Source organism: Budorcas taxicolor, chromosome 7 (assembly GCF_023091745.1).
Source record: "Budorcas taxicolor isolate Tak-1 chromosome 7, Takin1.1, whole genome shotgun sequence".
NCBI lineage: Eukaryota > Metazoa > Chordata > Mammalia > Artiodactyla > Bovidae > Budorcas > Budorcas taxicolor.
In genome coordinates, this window is record NC_068916.1 from 5,868,690 (window position 1) to 5,885,597 (window position 16,908).

Here is a 16,908-nt window from a genome sequence, read left to right on the forward strand (position 1 = left end):
GAGTGTTATTGCCAGAGCGTATTTTTAGTTTTCTGAGGAACCTCCATGCTGTTTTCCATAATGGCTGCACCAGCTTTCATTCTCACCAACAGTGTAGGAAGGTTCCCTTTTCTCCACACCCTCTCTAATATTTGTTTTCTGTAGACTTTGTAATGATGGTCATTCTGAGTGGTGTGAGGCAGTACCTCGCTGTAGTTTTGATTTGCATTTCTCTCATAATTAGCAGTGTGGAGCATCTTTTCATGTACCTGTTGGTCATCTGTATTTCTTCAGAGCAAAGGTGATTTCTGATGTACTTCTTTTCCTGCCCCAGGAAAGGCTAACCGGTGGTTTGGGGTTGCTCCTCCCAAGTCTGGAAAAATGAACATGAACATCCTTCACCAAGAGGAGCTCATTGCTCAGAAGAAACGGGAAATTGAAGCCAGAATGGAGCAGAAGGCCAAGCAGAATCAGGTGGCCAGCCCTCAGCCCCCGCATCCTGGCGAGTAAGTCTACCCTGAAGCTTTGTTCAGTTCAGTTCAGTTCAGTTCAGTTCAGTCGCTCAGTCGGGTTAGGGTCTTAGAAGGTCACCAGCAGAGGGTTTTGCCTGTGAGAGCAGTTGAGATGTTGCTGCATCTGACTCCAACCTGATGAAGCAAGGAGGGACACAGGTACACTCTTTTAGGAGGCGCAGTGTGGCAGGAGAGAAACACAGGGTGTATGGGGTTCCAGAGGATGGCTGCCACCTCTTTCACTCCGTGGTTATTTACTGCTGAGCATTTGTGGGCCAGGGGCCATGAGTATAGCCTGAAGCAGAAACCCGGATTCCATCTCTGCCCTTATGGGGCTCACAGCCTACTAGCAAGGAGGAGTCCCAGTTACACGCCTGAGCTGACGGTAGGTAACACAAGGCATTGTGCTCCCAGACACAGAAGAGACTGTATTCTGAAGGCCCAGGCAGAGCCAGCCCTTTGAGGAAGCAGGAAAGGACTGCAAAGGCCAGAAAGGGAGGTGAGCCCCTGTGTGTCGGGCAACCCAAGCTGCTGCGCCAAAGGGGCTGTTTCTGAGTCAGGTGAGAGGTAGTTTCGGCAGGGTTTCCTCCTGACTGTTCTGAAAAACTCTGTAGGCACCCAGGAGTTTTGAGCAGCAGTGATATGATCAGGGTGACAAGATCTCCACACTGGAGACTGACGGAAAGACAAGTCCCTTCCTCTGTGGTCTGAAATGTGCAGCATGTTGTTCAGTCACTAAATCATGTTCAACTCTTTTGTGACCCCATGGACTGTGCCCACCAGGCTCCTCTGTCCATGGAATTTCCCAGGCGAGGATACTGGAGTGGGCTGCCATTTCCTTCGCCAGGGGATCTTCCCAACCCAGGGATCGAACCTGTGTCTCCTGCAGGTGGATTCTTTACCACTGAGCCACCAGGGAAGCCCGTGAGCATGTTAGTCCTGCTCTGAAGCTTTGTTCCAGCGCCTGCATTTTCTAAGAGTCCGTGTCTTCTCCCCAAGGGAGGGACTCCCCTAACAATGACTAATCTGCTTTCTGTCTGTGTGGATTTACCTATTTTAGGTGTTTCATGCAGTATCTGGCCTTTTGTGTCTGGCTTCTTTTACTGGACATAATGTTTTCAAGGTTCATCACTGTAGCTGTGTCAGGACTTCATTCTCTCTCTTTTTTTTTTGGACTGAATAATATTCCATTGTGTGAATGGACTGTGTATTGTTTATGTGTCATCAAGAGCCATCATTCAACACCTGTGTAATACCCGCTGTGGTTTGTTGTGGATGGTTTTCGTGTGGGATTCAGTTGCTGGCATGCTGCTGCCCCACAGTGGGTTTTTTTTTTTAAGCCATTGTGTAGCTTGCGAAACCTTAGTTACCCAATCAGGCATTGAACCTGGGCCCTCGGCAGCGAATGTGCAGGGTCCTGGCCACTTGACTGCCAGGGAATTCCCTCCAAAGTGTTCTCCTGTCTTGCATTGTCCTTGCCTCTTCCTGTCCCTCCTGGGGGAGGTGTACACAGCGTGAGGACAGGGCCAGGGCCCCCAGAAGGCTCTGCTTGTTTAAGGCCAGAGCTGGCTATCAGTGGATCTTTCTTTCACGTAAAACAACTTTTGTTGCCTTTGCTCTCTTTTAACTTTAAAGATAATGCATATATGTGGTAGAAAAACTGGGAAGTAGAGGAAAAAATAAAATCATTGTAACCCTGCAGCTCATGGGCAGGAGCTGGTTGCTTTTTGATGGATTTTTGTGAACTTTTTCAGTCAAATATACGTTGACATAAGCAGGACCATGCTGCAGATATCGTTTTACATCTTGCCGTTTTGTTTTTCACTTGTCGTCATGCTTGGTTGTTTTAGTAATGAGACTCTAGCTTTCCAGGACCATTTCATCTGCCCTATGGCTGTCCTGTAATTTATTTAACTAGTGCCCCTTGTTGACTTATTTTTTTTCCCTCTTTTATTTCATTAGAACAGATTTCTAGGAGGCTAGAACTTTATTTTAAAGGAAAAAATTCAGACCTGTGGGCTCTTTGAGCTTTTATCAGTTATTGAGTGTGTCTGTATGATGGGCGTGGCTCCGAAAGCCCATGTGAGGAGTTTCTGAGGCTGGAGCAAGACAGTATGTTGTAGTAAAAGATGAAAGAAGTAGAATACATAACCGTGATCACAGCTTTATTTCCTTCTATTTCTAATTAAGGATAAATCAAAGAAGTATACCAAACTGTTTTAGTGACTCTTGTGAGGTGAGGAGACTTTTCGGGGGGTTTCTTCTTGCTTTCTATATTTCTGTTTTTTTTTTTTTTCCCCCAGATTCTCATTTGCTCGTAATGAGCCTCCGTCACTTTTTGCTCAGTTGCGTCCCACTCTTTGTGACCCTGTGGACTGAGGCCTGCTAGGCTTCTCTGTCCCTGGGATTCTCCAGGCAAGAACTCTGGAGTGGGTTGCCATTTCCTTTTCTAGGGCATCTTCCTGACCCAAGGATCTGAGCCTGCATCTCCTGTGTCTCCTTTCAATGGCAAGCAGATTCTGTACCACTGAGCCACCGGGGAAGCCCCCTATAACTTTTATGCTAAGGGTTTGCTTTTGTGTTTCGTTAAAAATACATTTTCTTTTTCAAAAATAAAACGCTTGGGACTTCCCCGGTGATCCAGTGGGTGTGGCTTCACCTCCCAGTGCGCGGAGTGCAGGTTTGATCTCTGATCGGGGAACCAAGATCCCACTTGCCCTGTGGCCAAAGAGCCAAAAGTGTAAAACAGAAGCAATATTTAACAAATTCAGTAAAGACTGTGAAGATGGTCCACGTTAAAAAAAAGCCTTAAAAAAATAAAGCATGCCCTTTGTAAAACTGAAAGAGAGAGAAAGTAATAAGAATGTAAAGTTTCTAATTCTCTCACCAAGAGATTCCTTTGGGTATTTTCTTGGACACATGTGAAACACACAGAAGTGCTGACTGACCTCAGCCCAGGACTGTGGTCACATATAGGTAGAGACACAGGCCCTGCCTTTGAGAACCATAGAGATTGGCTGGCAGGACAGGTATGGGAGCCAGCAAAAGCCTGGATGACTCGTTACTAATAGGTATGGCAGGTGCTGTGTGGGAGCAGGGCAGGTACTTCTGAGCCATCTTGTTGGGAAAGCCTTTGAACCCAAAGAGTCAGCATGCAGATAGAGACAACTTCAGCACAGGTAGCATCCCATTGACTAGTAGAACCAGATTGTTCGATCTGACTTCTCTGGAGGGCGCTCCCTGCACTCAGTGGGTCCCCAGCATCTTTGGGGGTCCATTTTGGGTGCCCTTAGAGCACAGTGGTGGGGGTAGGACTGAGGCCGGCGAGGTGTGCACCCTGCCCTCCTCTCAAGGCTTATCGTCTCTCTCCTCTGCCTCTGGTCTAGAATTGCAAACGCACACAACTCTAACGTTTCCAACAAGTTTGCCAACGACGGCAGCTTCTTGCAGCAGTTTCTGAAGTTGCAGAAGGCACAGACCAGCACAGGTAAGCGCCGTCCCCCCTGCCCTGTGTCACCTGCTCCTAGAATTACCCCTGGTGACTCTCCCCCAACGGTCCTCGGTACCTTGAAAGTGGCAGGTCCCACCTCAGGCCTCGTTCCTCTCACCCCGTGTTCAGTGAGCACCTTCATTCGGCTTGTTCTCATAGGAAGTGCCCAGGGGAGAATGCAGACCCTGCCATTTAGGTGCTTACCCACAAGAACTAGAGGTAGATAAGCCAGGTGTCTGGCGGTAGGGGCCGGAACCCAGCCCACCTGAGGGACTGTGTGGGGCTGTGGCTTGAGTCAGAGAGGCAGCTGCAGCGTAAGGAACAGGCCCTCCTTCTGTAGGTGGTAAGGGGCCGCGTGGCCCACACGAGCCCCGCAGGACATGCCAGGTGTCAGAATCACCACCCACAACTATGGTTGTGCCTTTACTAGTCTCGTTTTTTTAAAATTTCCCTTATTTACTTATCCGTTTGTTTATTTTTGGCTGCTCTGGGCCTTCGTTGCTGCGCTCGGGCTTTCTCTAGTTGCGGCTGGTGGAGGCGACTCTCCAGTTGCGGGGCACAGGCGTCTCACTGCAGGGGTTTCTCCTGTTGCAGAGCACGGGCTGTAGGGCCACTTGGGTGTACACACTCTGGAGCACAGGCTCGGTGGCTGGGGCATCGGCCCCAGCTGCTGCCCATGGCGTGTGGCGTCTTCCCGGACGAGGGGCTGGATCTGCGCCTCCTGCGTTGGCGGGTGGATTCTGAACCACTGGACCACCAGGGAAGCCCCGCTAGCCTCGTGTTTTCTATAAGAAAGCTACTGGTGAAACAGCTGACGCTGGGCTTCTGTCAGGTTCCCCAGCTAACAGCTAAAAGAGTTAACCCAAGGCCAGGTTTGCCCACAGAGAGGGAGGAGGGGCCATAAGAGCCCTTCACTGCAGGGTCTCAGGCCCTGAGCTGTGGTTGGAAAGTCCCAAATAGGCTAGCTGCTGCCCGCTACTGACAGAGGGGTGGGTGACGCTGCCTGGGGGATTCGGGCCTTATCCTGAAGAGTTGCTGCACCACTGGTCTGTGGCTACAGGTGTCAGAGCCACCTACCGCCAGAGGCGCTACTGCCACCTGCAGAGGCCTGGGCCGGGCGGCCCCTGTGGATTGTTTCTCCCGAGGCCTCAAGGGTCCTCATCTGTAATGGGGGTGGCATCTCCCCTGAGTGCTCGTGCGCACTCCCTGTCTGCCAGTGCTGCGCTGGAAGCTAAGGAACCCAGCCGAAGGGGCGCGGGGCCGTTTAGGCAGGAAGACAGGAAAGCTGCACCTCAGGCCTTGAGTGTGGGTCTCCCTCCTTGTATCCCAAGATGCTCCCCCCAGCGCACCCACTGCCCCGCCTCGTGTGCTCCCCCGCCCCGGGAAGAGGCCCCCCCTCATCAGTAGCCCGCTGGGCCAGGTGAAGAACTACACGCACGCCAAGCAGCTGCCTGTGGCCAGCCGCCCAAGTGTCTTCCAGTCTCCTGATGAGGACGACGAGGAGGACTGTGAGCAGTGGCTGGAGATCAAAGGTAAGGTGCAGGGGCTGCTGCCCCCTGTCCACAGCTGCTCTTCCAGCTCCACAGGCAGGCTCCATGGTCCCGGGGAAAGCACAGCCGGGTGTGGGTTGCTTGGGGCTGCGGTCAGGGCATTGCCACCATGCCTCCAGGCCGAGCCAGGGGTCAGAGTGAGGCCCTTCGGGATGAGGGAGGTGAAGGAAGAGGTGAGGAGTAGACCATGGGGAGCCTGGAAGGGCTGCAGAGTGCCGGCTGCTTCTGGGAGCTGTTTGGCTCATTGTCCACTTTTGTGGGGGCTGGTCTCCATGGTGGGGTGGCGTTCCCAGGGGGGTGTGCACTTGTGCACGCCTCATGCAGTTCTGGAAGAGGAGCTCCTCAGTGTGGCTTAATTGTCTCCACTAGTTTGGGCCAGAGGTGTGACCATAGGGGTTGGGAAGTGCCCTCCCCAGTCCAGCGCAGGACGGTCATTGGCCTTAGGTGAGCCAGTTCAGGTCCCGTGGTGGAGGCGGGCAGGGAGGGGACTGGTAGCGGCACTCCCAGCGCGCCCAGCCATGTCCATATTCAGAATGAGACGGGGTGCCACCTGAGCTACGTGGATCCCAGCCCTGGGCCTCCCGGATGTTGGGTACAGTCACGCCCCTGACCGTGAGGACAGGCTGAAGTGACCACGCCATCGTGTTGTGACAGCCTCTAGACTTCTTGCTCTGGGTGAGATGCTGACTTCAGGCCAGCCTCTGAGCAGATCAGTGGCCAGCCTCAAACCCTGGAGCTTTAGTCAGAATGGAGCCAGTGAATGTGGTGTTTCCTCTGAGAGGTTCCCTGGCAGTCCCAGTGGTACCCTGCTGGGAACTGCCACTTTAGGAGGGACAGTGGGTGCCTCGAGGCCCTTGAGACCTGTTGTGGCCTGCTGTTGATTTAACCTCAGAGAAGCAACTGCGCTTATAAAGTGACCAGGTTAGGGTCATTGGCAGGCATGTGGCAGGAGGGTGAGGCTAAGGGGACGGTGGGCGTGAATGTCCCTGAGGCCTCTTACAGGTCCTCTTACAGGCCCTTCTTGGCCACACCTTGTACCACTCCTCTCTCCCAGCTCCTCCCGAGCTTCCTGGCAGTACAAGCAACAAGGAGAAAGAGGCCACAGACTCAGTGTCTCACCCCAATGCCAGGAGAAGCAAACGTTCCTAAGCACTGACTGACATCGAGAAATTTCTCCTGGGAGCTCTCGTATGAGGGATTCAAGCTGTATGAAACAGGCCAGCAGTAAATACAGAAGCAAGTTCCATGTGGCTCGAAGTAGAGGCCAATACAAATACAAAAGTATATTTTTTAGTTTTGTTCACTGAAAATGCCCTGAGGTAACAATTAAGTCCGTCGCAGTGAGCCCCACTAGCTCCCAGATGTTAGTCTGGAAACACTTTCTCAGTCACGGATGCCAGGACTTCTGGAGAATGGCTGGCACTCAGTCTGGGCAGGAAGTGTCTGACATGTCCTAGAAGTGCCCTTTCCCAGCAGGGAGCAAGGAGGCAGGCAGAGACTCCTGGGGCCATGCCTGCAGGCCTTAGGCGCCAGTCTGAAGAAGCTCCCCCAGCCACAGAGGGGAAGATGGAGTTTCTGTGATGACATTAATTGCGTTGGATTGAAACCCACCCATGTCTTTCAACCATAGTTTGTAGTGATATTTAAAAAAAGAATTTGTCATCTTTGAAGGATGAAAGGGAATGGATATATTATACTGAAATATACAGAATTAAATCATGTAAATAAAAGAATTGAGCATTCCAAAAAAGAAGGGGGAAGCTGGCTCTGTTTTCCAACATCTCCCTGCCAGCCTGGTGACTGGCTTGGCCTTTGGGAGGCTCACACACTTTTCTCCCCACCTTTGCGTGTCTCGCAAAGGCTGTCTAGACCGACTCACCCTCATCATGGTGCTTTTGTGTATGGACCCAGGACTCCCGACAACCTCCCGCATTTCACCCTCTTTTCCCCCCACCCTCTGTCCTTGTGGTCCATAGAGAGAGTGTGCCTGTTGACTGTGGGGTGTGTGAGTTGAACCCCAGTACTGACAGCCTCCTTAAAGTTTCACCCCCAGAGGGAGCCGAGACTCGGAAAGTGATAGAGAAATTGGCCCGCTTTGTGGCAGAAGGAGGCCCCGAGTTAGAAAAAGTAGCTATGGAGAACTACAAGGATAACCCGGCATTTTCGTAAGTATTTCTGGGAGGGGAAGGCCGCTGGTACTTAATGTTCTTGCCACATGTTAGTACATGCCCACATTCTTATGAGGCCGTGGTTGTGACTTGAGGCCGACTGGGGCTGGGTGCTTACTTGTGTGGGCCAGATACCACTTTATTCACACCGGAGATTGCCAGGGGCTACCGTGTGGAGACTGGCTTTTGGGCCCTGTCACGGCGTCTCTGCTCAACAGCCTGCTTTTGCACACCATGTCTTCAGAAGCTGCATGGGCCCACCCATCCCTGTTGCTCATTTTCACTCTCTGTTCTGTGAAACTCCTCTCCAGGTTTTTGCACGATAAGAATAGCAGGGAATTCCTCTACTACAGAAAGAAGGTGGCTGAGATAAGAAAGGAAGCACAGAAGTTGCAGGCAGCCCCTCAGAAAGGTAGGTGGGCGAAGTGGGTGGGAAGTTCTGGGGAGGCGTGTGGACAGACCACGCCCCATGTGGAATTGGGGTTCCTTTCCTGGAGCCCTCCTTGGCATGGGGCGGCTCTGACAGCGCAGGTTTGTGCCCTCCCAGGCAGCTGGGGTCATGCTGGGACGAGCACTGCCCTAATTGCTGTTGCTCCGAGGAGTGGGGAAATCTAAGGGTCGAGGTGAAGATTAAGGGCATGTCCGGGAGTTCAGCTAAGACGTGGGAAGTGCTTGCAGGGAAGGCACGCTTGCCCGTTGGTTCATGGTCATTCTCAAGTGCTATGGGCGCCTGTGGCATGCTGGGCACCGAGAGAAATGCAGTGCCTGGTACTTGGCAGGGGTGGGCTTTGGAGTGGGGGCCAGGAAACAGAGACCAGTAGCTGGTTAGAGGCTGGCGGGGTGACTCTCAGGGGAGGCGGGATGCTGCCTGGCCTCCAGCTGGGATTAAGTGAGGCACCAGCCAAGTGCTGGTGGGCAGCAGGGGCCTTGATCTGTAAGCCGAACATGGGCCGCGGACGTTGGGTCATCGTGTCTGTCACTTGCAGCCCCTGGCTCTGACCTTCCCGGGAGAAGTGGGGCAGGCCCATCCCACCACGCGACCTGGGTGGGCGGCTCCCATCAGAAAGGCCGAGATGGGGCTTCCTATCTCCAGCCTGGCCCCAGGCCACCCCTCACCTTCTGTTCCCACATCCCAGTGTGTGGTCCAAAACCCTCAGACCTATGGGGTGGGAAAGGGTGGAGCGTGGGGGGTGGAGGCTCAAAATATTATATTAATTTTGCTTGGTTCCAATACAGTAATCTGATTCCCATTTGCCTGTTTTTCTTTGTATTGTTCCTAAAATAAACCCCTCTTGTTGCCCGTGGGGTTCTTAGCAGAAATTAGGCTGTTGGGTGTGGTGAGTTGAGCTCAGTACTGACAGCCTGCTTAAAGTTTCACCCCCAGAGGACGAAGAGGTCAAGAACCTCGCAGAAAAGTTGGCCAGGTTCATAGCGGATGGGGGTCCCGAGGTGGAAACCATTGCGCTCCAGAACAACCGTGAGAACCAGGCCTTCAGGTAAGGGGGAGCACCCACTGGGGTTGCTAAACTCTTCACCCTAGTCATAGCTTCCCTGCTGAGAAAACGGGGTTGGTATGCTGCTGAGACATGCCAGGGTCCCGTGGCAAGAGGTTGGCAGAGCCAGACCGAGGTCCAGGAGTCTCTGATCACAGAGTTTGGCCCTGCGGCCCCATCGGCATTCCCCGGGTGCACGGTGGTTCCTGAGTCATCCCTGCTCCAGGTGTGTGAGGCCTTGGGGCCTTCTGTTCTCTGGGAGCCTCGTCGAGAGTCTGCAGCCCTTGCCTTGCTCTTTTTGCAGCAGAGCAGGCTGGGCTCTCAAACAGAAACTGACCGAGTGGTGGTTCACTGTGTACGTCCTCACCTGTACAAGGGAGATGGTAGGAGCGTGGGGAGCGTGGTGCCTCAGGCTCTGGGGAGGGCGAACCACAGCCTGTGTGCAGGGTCCACAGAGCATGCGGGACAAGCAGCTGGGCCTCCCTGCTGTCCCCGGCCGTGACACCACATGCCACCCCCTCAGGCTGGATCTGTGCTCACCCACTGCCATTCTTTGGGTGGGTTCAGTCCCTGCTCTTTATAGGGGCAGGCTGCTGGGTGGCGGGATATTGGCTGGGGGTAGGGTGGGCACTGCTGCAGGGAGGGGCCAGGCAGAGGTTTGCGAGGTGGGCGCTGAACCCATTGTGAGGGTGATGCCCCCTCGAGGACACTTTGGGCCACAAGTAACACAGGTTCCTACTCAGTCAGTGAGGAGATGCGATGGCGCTCATAACAGAAAGTGTCAGAGCAGCAGCCATCTGGGCTGGTTGATTCAGCGGCTCTAGACGCCGTCAGGGACACAGGAAGAAGGAAGCAGGAGTGGATGCTGGGCAGGCGGCCAGTCGCATCTACCACATGTGAGGCAGCGTGAGCTAGACACGGAACACCGTGAAGGGCGTCTGGAGGGACTGCCGTGCAGGAGTGAAGCGGCAGAGATGGCGGAGGTGCAGGGTGAGCGTTGGTGCAGATGGGCCGTGGAGCCAGGCAGGGCTCAGTCCCAGAGGGCTCAGGTTCACTGAGAGCCTTTGGAGGGTCTGCCAGGGAGTGACAGGGTCAGCTGTGCTTCCAGGGTCTGGCCACAGCTGTGGAGGGTGGTCAGACCCGGCAGGCTGGGCACATGGGGCCACGGGGGAGCCGTCGAGTGGGATGGAGGAGGACTGCTGAGGCTTCAGATGCCCCTGTGTCTGGCACCCGGGCATCTAGGGGCTTTCATGGGGGCTGTGGGGTGTTGAGGTCTAGCGCTCAGAAGACCCAGGGTCTCCTCACCGTGTAATGATACCGGCTGTCGCTCTGCACTGTTCAAACCAGTGTTACTTGGCAATCCGTCACTACATCTTTTTTTCCCTTCCTTTACATAAGTAAGTTTGTTTATTTCAGTAGGAAACTTAGTGTCCAGTCGCTCATCATGACTAGAGCTGACTGAAAACCTGTTGCAGGCAAAGCAGGTGAGGTAATGGGATTCTGTACAAAGCCTCCAGCCCAGGTGGCTCTCCCTGGCCAGAGGGTGCCTGGGCTCAGCAGCTCCGGCTGAGCCTCTCCTGTGGGGTCAAGAGGCATTATCACCACAAGCAACTGCAGGCCCGCCCTGAGCTGTTGCCCCTTGGGAAGGCATTGCTGGCAGGCATGCAGCTTGTTGGGTACTGACAGGGTGACTGCTGGGGATGAGGGGCACGAGAGCCTGGGGGTGTCTGGCAGGGAAGCCGCTGAAGGGGACCCTTGCGGTCTGGGGGAGCTCATTTCCACACCAGAGCTGGTCCACGGTCGGCACTCCCCGAGTCGGAGAAAGCATAAGCAAGGAAGAATCAGGTGTCTGGGCCTGCGTAAGACACGCAGGTCCACACCAAGCAGACGGTTTCCTCTCCCCTTGGGGGTCAGGTGCGAGGCAGCTCCTCTCACCCCCAAATCTAACAGCCATCTGGTGTTCTGCTGCTCTTGGTCCTTTGCTGTTCTCCTGATTTCTGAGGAGCTCTGTGTTTTGGGAAACGTAATAGCTATGCTCATCTGTGGAGAGGCTGGAAATACCTGTTCCTTTGACCAGTCATCCCACTTCTGAGATGCCATCCCCCGAAATAACGTTACATATAGCACTGTCATAGTCATGAAAAATCAGTAACAGAACAAATGTCTAACCCCGGTGGGCTAAACCCAGTGTAATCTTGGCCATTGGAAGTCACGTTGTTGAAGGTGGCAGCAGCCAGCAAATCTCAAGCCGTGTGTGGCTCTTAACACATCACCTGGGTGAACCATGTTCTTTACAACAGCCTGGCCTGTTGGCCTTCAACCGGTGAGGAAACCAAGGAGGCCAGTCTGCGGAGATGCCTTCACTACCATGCCACGCTGCAATCTAATGGGAAAGCCATATGTTGTTGGGTTAAGAAACTTAAATCAGGATGTGGAAAATAGAATCACACCTCTGTTCAAATATAGCTCCACTGAAAATAAGTCTGGAAGGAAATACACCAAAGTGTTAACTTTGGTTGACTCTGGCCACTTCAACCAGAGGGGTCTTGTAAAATCCCCTGCACTTGTGCCCAGGGCCCACAGTGAGCAAGGACCCTCCTTGCAGACAGGCTTGCCCATGGGGGGCTTGTGGGTGCTGCCTCTCAGAGCAGCTCTGAGGAGACGCAGCGGGAACCATCAGCTGAGGCCAGGAAGAGGCAGGCCTGTGAGCCTAGAGGAGACCCACTCCGTTTGGCACTGCCTCCCTGCCCCAGTGGGTGAATGCCCCAGTCTGCTTTTCTTGGAAAAATCAGATCGCTTTAAATCCGTGTCCTGGTTGCCATGAGTCTTTTTTAAATCCAGCCATCTGCTCCCTTCCTTCTTTGAACAACTTCTTGGTTTGGTCTCTTATGTTTTAAGAAGTTATTTTTGGAGCAGTTTTAGGTTCACAGCAGAATTGAGGAGAGGCTACAAAGACTTCCTATGTGCCCCCTTCCCTGACACACGCACAGCCTCCCTCATTATCAACATCCCCACCAGAATAGTATATTTGTTACAATCAGTGAACCTGTATTGACATACCATAATCACCCAAAATCTGTGGTTTACATTAGAGTTCACTCTTGGCGTTGTGTATTCACTGGGTTTGGACAAACGTGTAATGACATGTGTCTGTCTGTATGATATATACGGACTATTCATTCTCTCTGCCCTAAAATTCCCTGTGTTCTGCCTGTTCATCCCCTCTGCCTCTCCAGCCCCTGGCAACCACTGATCTTTTTACTGATTCTAGTTTTGTCTTTTCCAGAATGTCATTTAATTCGAATCATAGTATGTTGCATTTTGAGATTGGCTTTCTTTGCTTAGTAACATGCATTTAAGATGGATCTGAGTCTTTTTTTTTTTTACCTTGTAGCTTGATAGCTCATTTCTTTCTACCACTGAATAATTTTCCCTTGTCTGGATGTACCACCGTTTATTTATCCATTCACTTCCTTCAGGACATCTTGGTTGCTCCCAAGTTTTTGCAGTTATGAATAAAGTTGCCTTAAACATCTGTGTTCAAGGTTTTCATGTGGACATAAATTTTCAGCTCTTTATGTACCAAAACCTGTGATTGCTGGATTGTATGGCATATTTAATTTTGTAAGACACTGCCAAACTGTCTTCCAAAGTGGCTTGTACCTTTTGCGTTGCCCCACCCCCCAGCAATGAATGAGTTTCAGTTGCTCCATATCCATATCAACGTTTGACGTTGTTGTGTTTTGGATTTTGGCCATTCTTATAGATATGTTGTGATATTCATTGTTTTGATTTGCATTTCTCTGATGATGTGATATAGAATATCTTTCCATAATGTTTATTTGCCATCTGTAAATATACTTTGGTGTGGTGTGTGTTAAGGTCATTAACCCGTTTTTTATTGACTGACTTGTTTTCTTTTTTTTTTTGCCTGTTAAGAGTTCTTCATATATTTTGGGTAACAATCTTTATCAGATGTGTCTTTCACAAATATTTCTCCCAAGTCTGTGGCTGGCCTGTCTTCTCATACTCTTGACTTTGTCTTCTGGAGAGCAGAAGTTTTTAATTTTAATGAAGTCCAGTTTATCAGTTGCTTTCATGGATCATGTGCCTTTGATGTTGTATCTAAAAAGTCCTTGCCATACCCAAGGTTATGTAGATATCCTTCTGTGTTTTATTTACAGATTCAGGTTTTACATTTAGATCAGTGATAAACTTCTTAAGTTCATTTTTGTGAATGTGAGGCTTATGAGGTCTGTGTCCAGTTTTTTTTCCTTGCATGTGTCTGTTTGGTTTCAGCACTGTTTCTTGAAAAGACTGTTTTTGCCCCGTTGCATTGCTTTTGCTCCTTGGTCACAGAACAGTTGGCTGTATGTGCGTGGGTCTGTTTCTGAGCTCTCTATTCTGTTCTGTTGACCTGTCTGTCCATTTTCTCTCCCATCCCCCCGCTGCCTTGATTACGGTAGCTTCACAGGAAGCCCTGAAGTCAGGGAATGTCGGTCCTCTGACTCTGTTCTTCTTTTTCAGTATTGTGTAGGCTGTTGTGGGTCTTTTGTCTCTTTATATAAACTTTCAAATCAGTTTGTCAGTATGTACAGAATAACTGATTTCAACTGGAATTGCACTGACTCTGGAAATCAAGTTGAGAATGACTGACACCTTGACAACATTGAGTAACTTTCTATCTGTGAAGATGGATTATCTCTTCATTTATTTAGTTCTTTGAATTCATTCGTCAGAGTTTTTTAGTTTTCCTCATATAGATCTGGTACATGTCCTGTTAGACTTATACCTGTGTATTTCGTTTGGGGAAATGCTAATGTAAATGGTATGATGTTTTTAATGTCAAATTCCATGTATTCATTGCTGGTGTATAGGAAAGTGATTGACTTCTGCAGACTAATCTTGTATCCTGAAGCCTTGCTATAATAGCTTATGAAGTTTTAGGGGGTTTTTTGGTCTATTCTTTTGTCTGTTTTTTCTGCACAGACGATCATGTCATATTTCTTCCTTCTCAGTATACTTTCTGTTCTCTTTTCTCCTCTTACTGCCTTAGCTAGAACTTCCAGTATGATAATGAAAAACATTGGCGAGGTGGGGTATTCTTGGCTTGTTCCTCTTAGTGAAAAAGCATGAGGTTTCTCATCATTATGATGGTATTAGGTATTTTGGTAGATGCTCTATCACGTGGAACAGGTTTGCCTATACTCCTAGTTTACTGAGAGCTTTCCTCGTGAATGGGTATTAGATTTTGTTAAGTCTTAAGCTTTTTCTGCAGCAATTGCTGTGATCATGGGGTTTTTCTTTTTTAGCCTATTGACCTGATGGATTACATTGCTTGGTTTTCAAGTGTCGAACCAGTCTTGCATGCCTAGAATGAATCCCACTTGGTTGTGGTGTATAATTCTTTTTTTTTTTTACATTAATGGATTAGGTTTGCTAACATTTTATTGAGGATTTTTACATCTGTGTTCAAGAGAGATGTTGGTCTATAGTTTTCTTACAATGTTTTTGTCTGGTTTTGCTGTTAGAGTAACTGAATAACTTAAAAAGTATTCCGTCTGCTTCTCTCCTCTGAAAAGGATTGTATAGAATTGGTATAATTTCTTTAGATATTTGGTAGAATTCACCAGGGAATTTTTGGAAGGTTATTAATAATTGGTTCACTTTCTTTAATAAAAATAGGCCTGTTCAGATTGTCTGTTTCTTCATTCAAAGAATTGGCCTGTTTCATTTGGGTTGTTAAGTTTGTGTGCATAGAGTTGTTCATAGTGATCCATAGTATTTTTAATGTCCATGGGATCGGTAGTGATGGCTGCCCTTTCATTTCTCTTGTTAGTAATTTGTGTCCTCTTTTATTCTTAGCTTGGCTAGAAGCTTAATGATTTTATGATCTTTGTTTCTTTTAATTTTTTACAAATGTTCCTCATCGGGTTTTCTGAAGGCCATACATGCCTGTACTGTGACCCAGAAATACAAAGAAGATGCCGCAGGCTCCCCCATCCCTCCATCCCACCCTGAGTACCAACATTAGCAGACCTGGGAGTCCTTCCATCCCTCTTGTGGCTCTCATGTAGAAATAGTCTGTGGATTTTTTGTTTCTGCTAACTTTCATACAGAAGGAATTTACAGTGTCCTTGAGCCTGCATGTTACTTTTGTAGTGCAGCGTTGTGCTGTGACTATCATTCCAGGTTTATGAGTGCAGGTCTAGCCACTTCTTGTTAAGGGCTATGTAATCTCTGCTCTGGACAGGTTTTGCTATATAGAACAGGGCTGTGATGCTTCCCTCCAGTATGGACTGTAGAGGTGGGACTGTTGGCTCAGTACATACAGAGGCTGAGAGACGGCAGGCGGGTGCAGACCTGCAGGGTCTGCCTGCTCTGAGCCTAGCATCCGCTGCCCTGCACTGGGGGACCCACAGCTCCTGGCAAGGCTGTCAGTAGCTCCCTGTCGGTTGCAGTGTTCAGTGTATTTGTTTTGTCTCTGTCCACTGTTGATGCCTCTCGAGGATGCATCAGAAAGGAGCACAGATGTGCCCAGCTGCCAGGTGTGGGTCAGAACCTGCCCTTTCTGGCACCAGGGGTCTCTCGCTACGCAGGAGTTCTTGGTTTGCAGGCACTGGGGCGTTCATCTAGAATGGCTGGGCAAGGCCTGAGAGAGCATGCACCTTCCCCTTCGAGGCAGGGGGCCAATGACAGTGCGACAGGCATCCAGTGAGGGCAGGGTAGCGGCTTGGCAGGACCCTTAGCTCACAGGGACAGCGTCATGAGGAGCTGTGGGCATGCCACGCTGTTCCTCAGATTTGAGTCACCAGGGCCAGCAGCCACCGAGACCTGGCAGGCAGGAGGTCACGGTAGAGACCTCTATCTTGACACGACCCTGAAGTGACCCTGGCTGACCCGGGTATACCTATGCAAAGCAAAGCCCGACCTTCTACGCTAAATCGGGTAGGGTCTGAGGCCCAGTTACAGTTGGCCCCCTACTCTCTTTTGCAGCTTTCTATATGAACCCAACAGCCAAGGGTACAAGTACTACCGCCAGAAGCTGGAGGAGTTCCGCAAAGCCAAGGCTGGTCCCACGGGCACCCCCACCGCACCTGACCTCGGACTGAAGCGCAGATCTCCTCCTGAGACCCCGTTGGGGTCCACGCCCACTGCCACTGCCTGCCCTACCTCATCTACCGCCCTGCCCACTGCCAACCCATCTGCCGCCGCCCCAGGGAAGCCGGCCACCACAGCCAACGTGAAGAGGAAGCGGAAGAGCCGGTGGGGGCCTGAAGAGGACAAGGTGGAGCTCCCGCCCGCCGAGCTGGCGCAGAGGGATGCGGATGCCGCTCCCTCGCCCCTGTCAGGTGGGCCAACCCGTCTCAGCGTGCGGGGGAGGGTCTGGCGTCTTTCACGGAGCGTAGTGTTTCCAGGGTTCATGTGCGTGCAGCACGTGTCACAGTCTCATTTGCTTCCATGGCTGAGTAGTAGTCCAGTGTATGGAGAGACGGCCTTTTGTTCACCCGTTCATCAGTTGTTCAGAAGCCTGAGTTGTTTTCACGTTTTGGCGATTGTCACTACTGCTGCTGTAAACGTTGACCTACACGGACTGTTTGGATCCCGGATTTTGATTCACTTCAGTTCAGTCTCTCAGTCATGTCCGACTCTGCGACACCATGAACCGCAGCACGCCAGGCCTCCCTGTCCATCACCAACTGCCACAGTCCACCC

General features: G+C 51.0%; 1 protein-coding gene across 2 annotated transcripts in view; it reads left to right on the forward strand.

Moving 5' to 3' along the window:
• SUGP1 (SURP and G-patch domain containing 1) overlaps positions 1–16,908 on the forward strand; it is a 32,470-nt gene that overhangs the window by 2,330 nt on the left and 13,232 nt on the right. The window contains exons 2-8 of one of the 2 annotated variants that reach the window (XM_052643026.1): positions 314–485; positions 3,878–3,978; positions 5,313–5,513; positions 7,573–7,696; positions 8,011–8,111; positions 9,072–9,195; positions 16,189–16,544. In XM_052643026.1, the coding sequence (XP_052498986.1) occupies positions 314–485; positions 3,878–3,978; positions 5,313–5,513; positions 7,573–7,696; positions 8,011–8,111; positions 9,072–9,195; positions 16,189–16,544 (1,179 nt within the window). The remainder of the gene's footprint in view (positions 1–313; positions 486–3,877; positions 3,979–5,312; positions 5,514–7,572; positions 7,697–8,010; positions 8,112–9,071; positions 9,196–16,188; positions 16,545–16,908) is intronic. The other variant, XM_052643027.1, reaches the window with a different exon arrangement.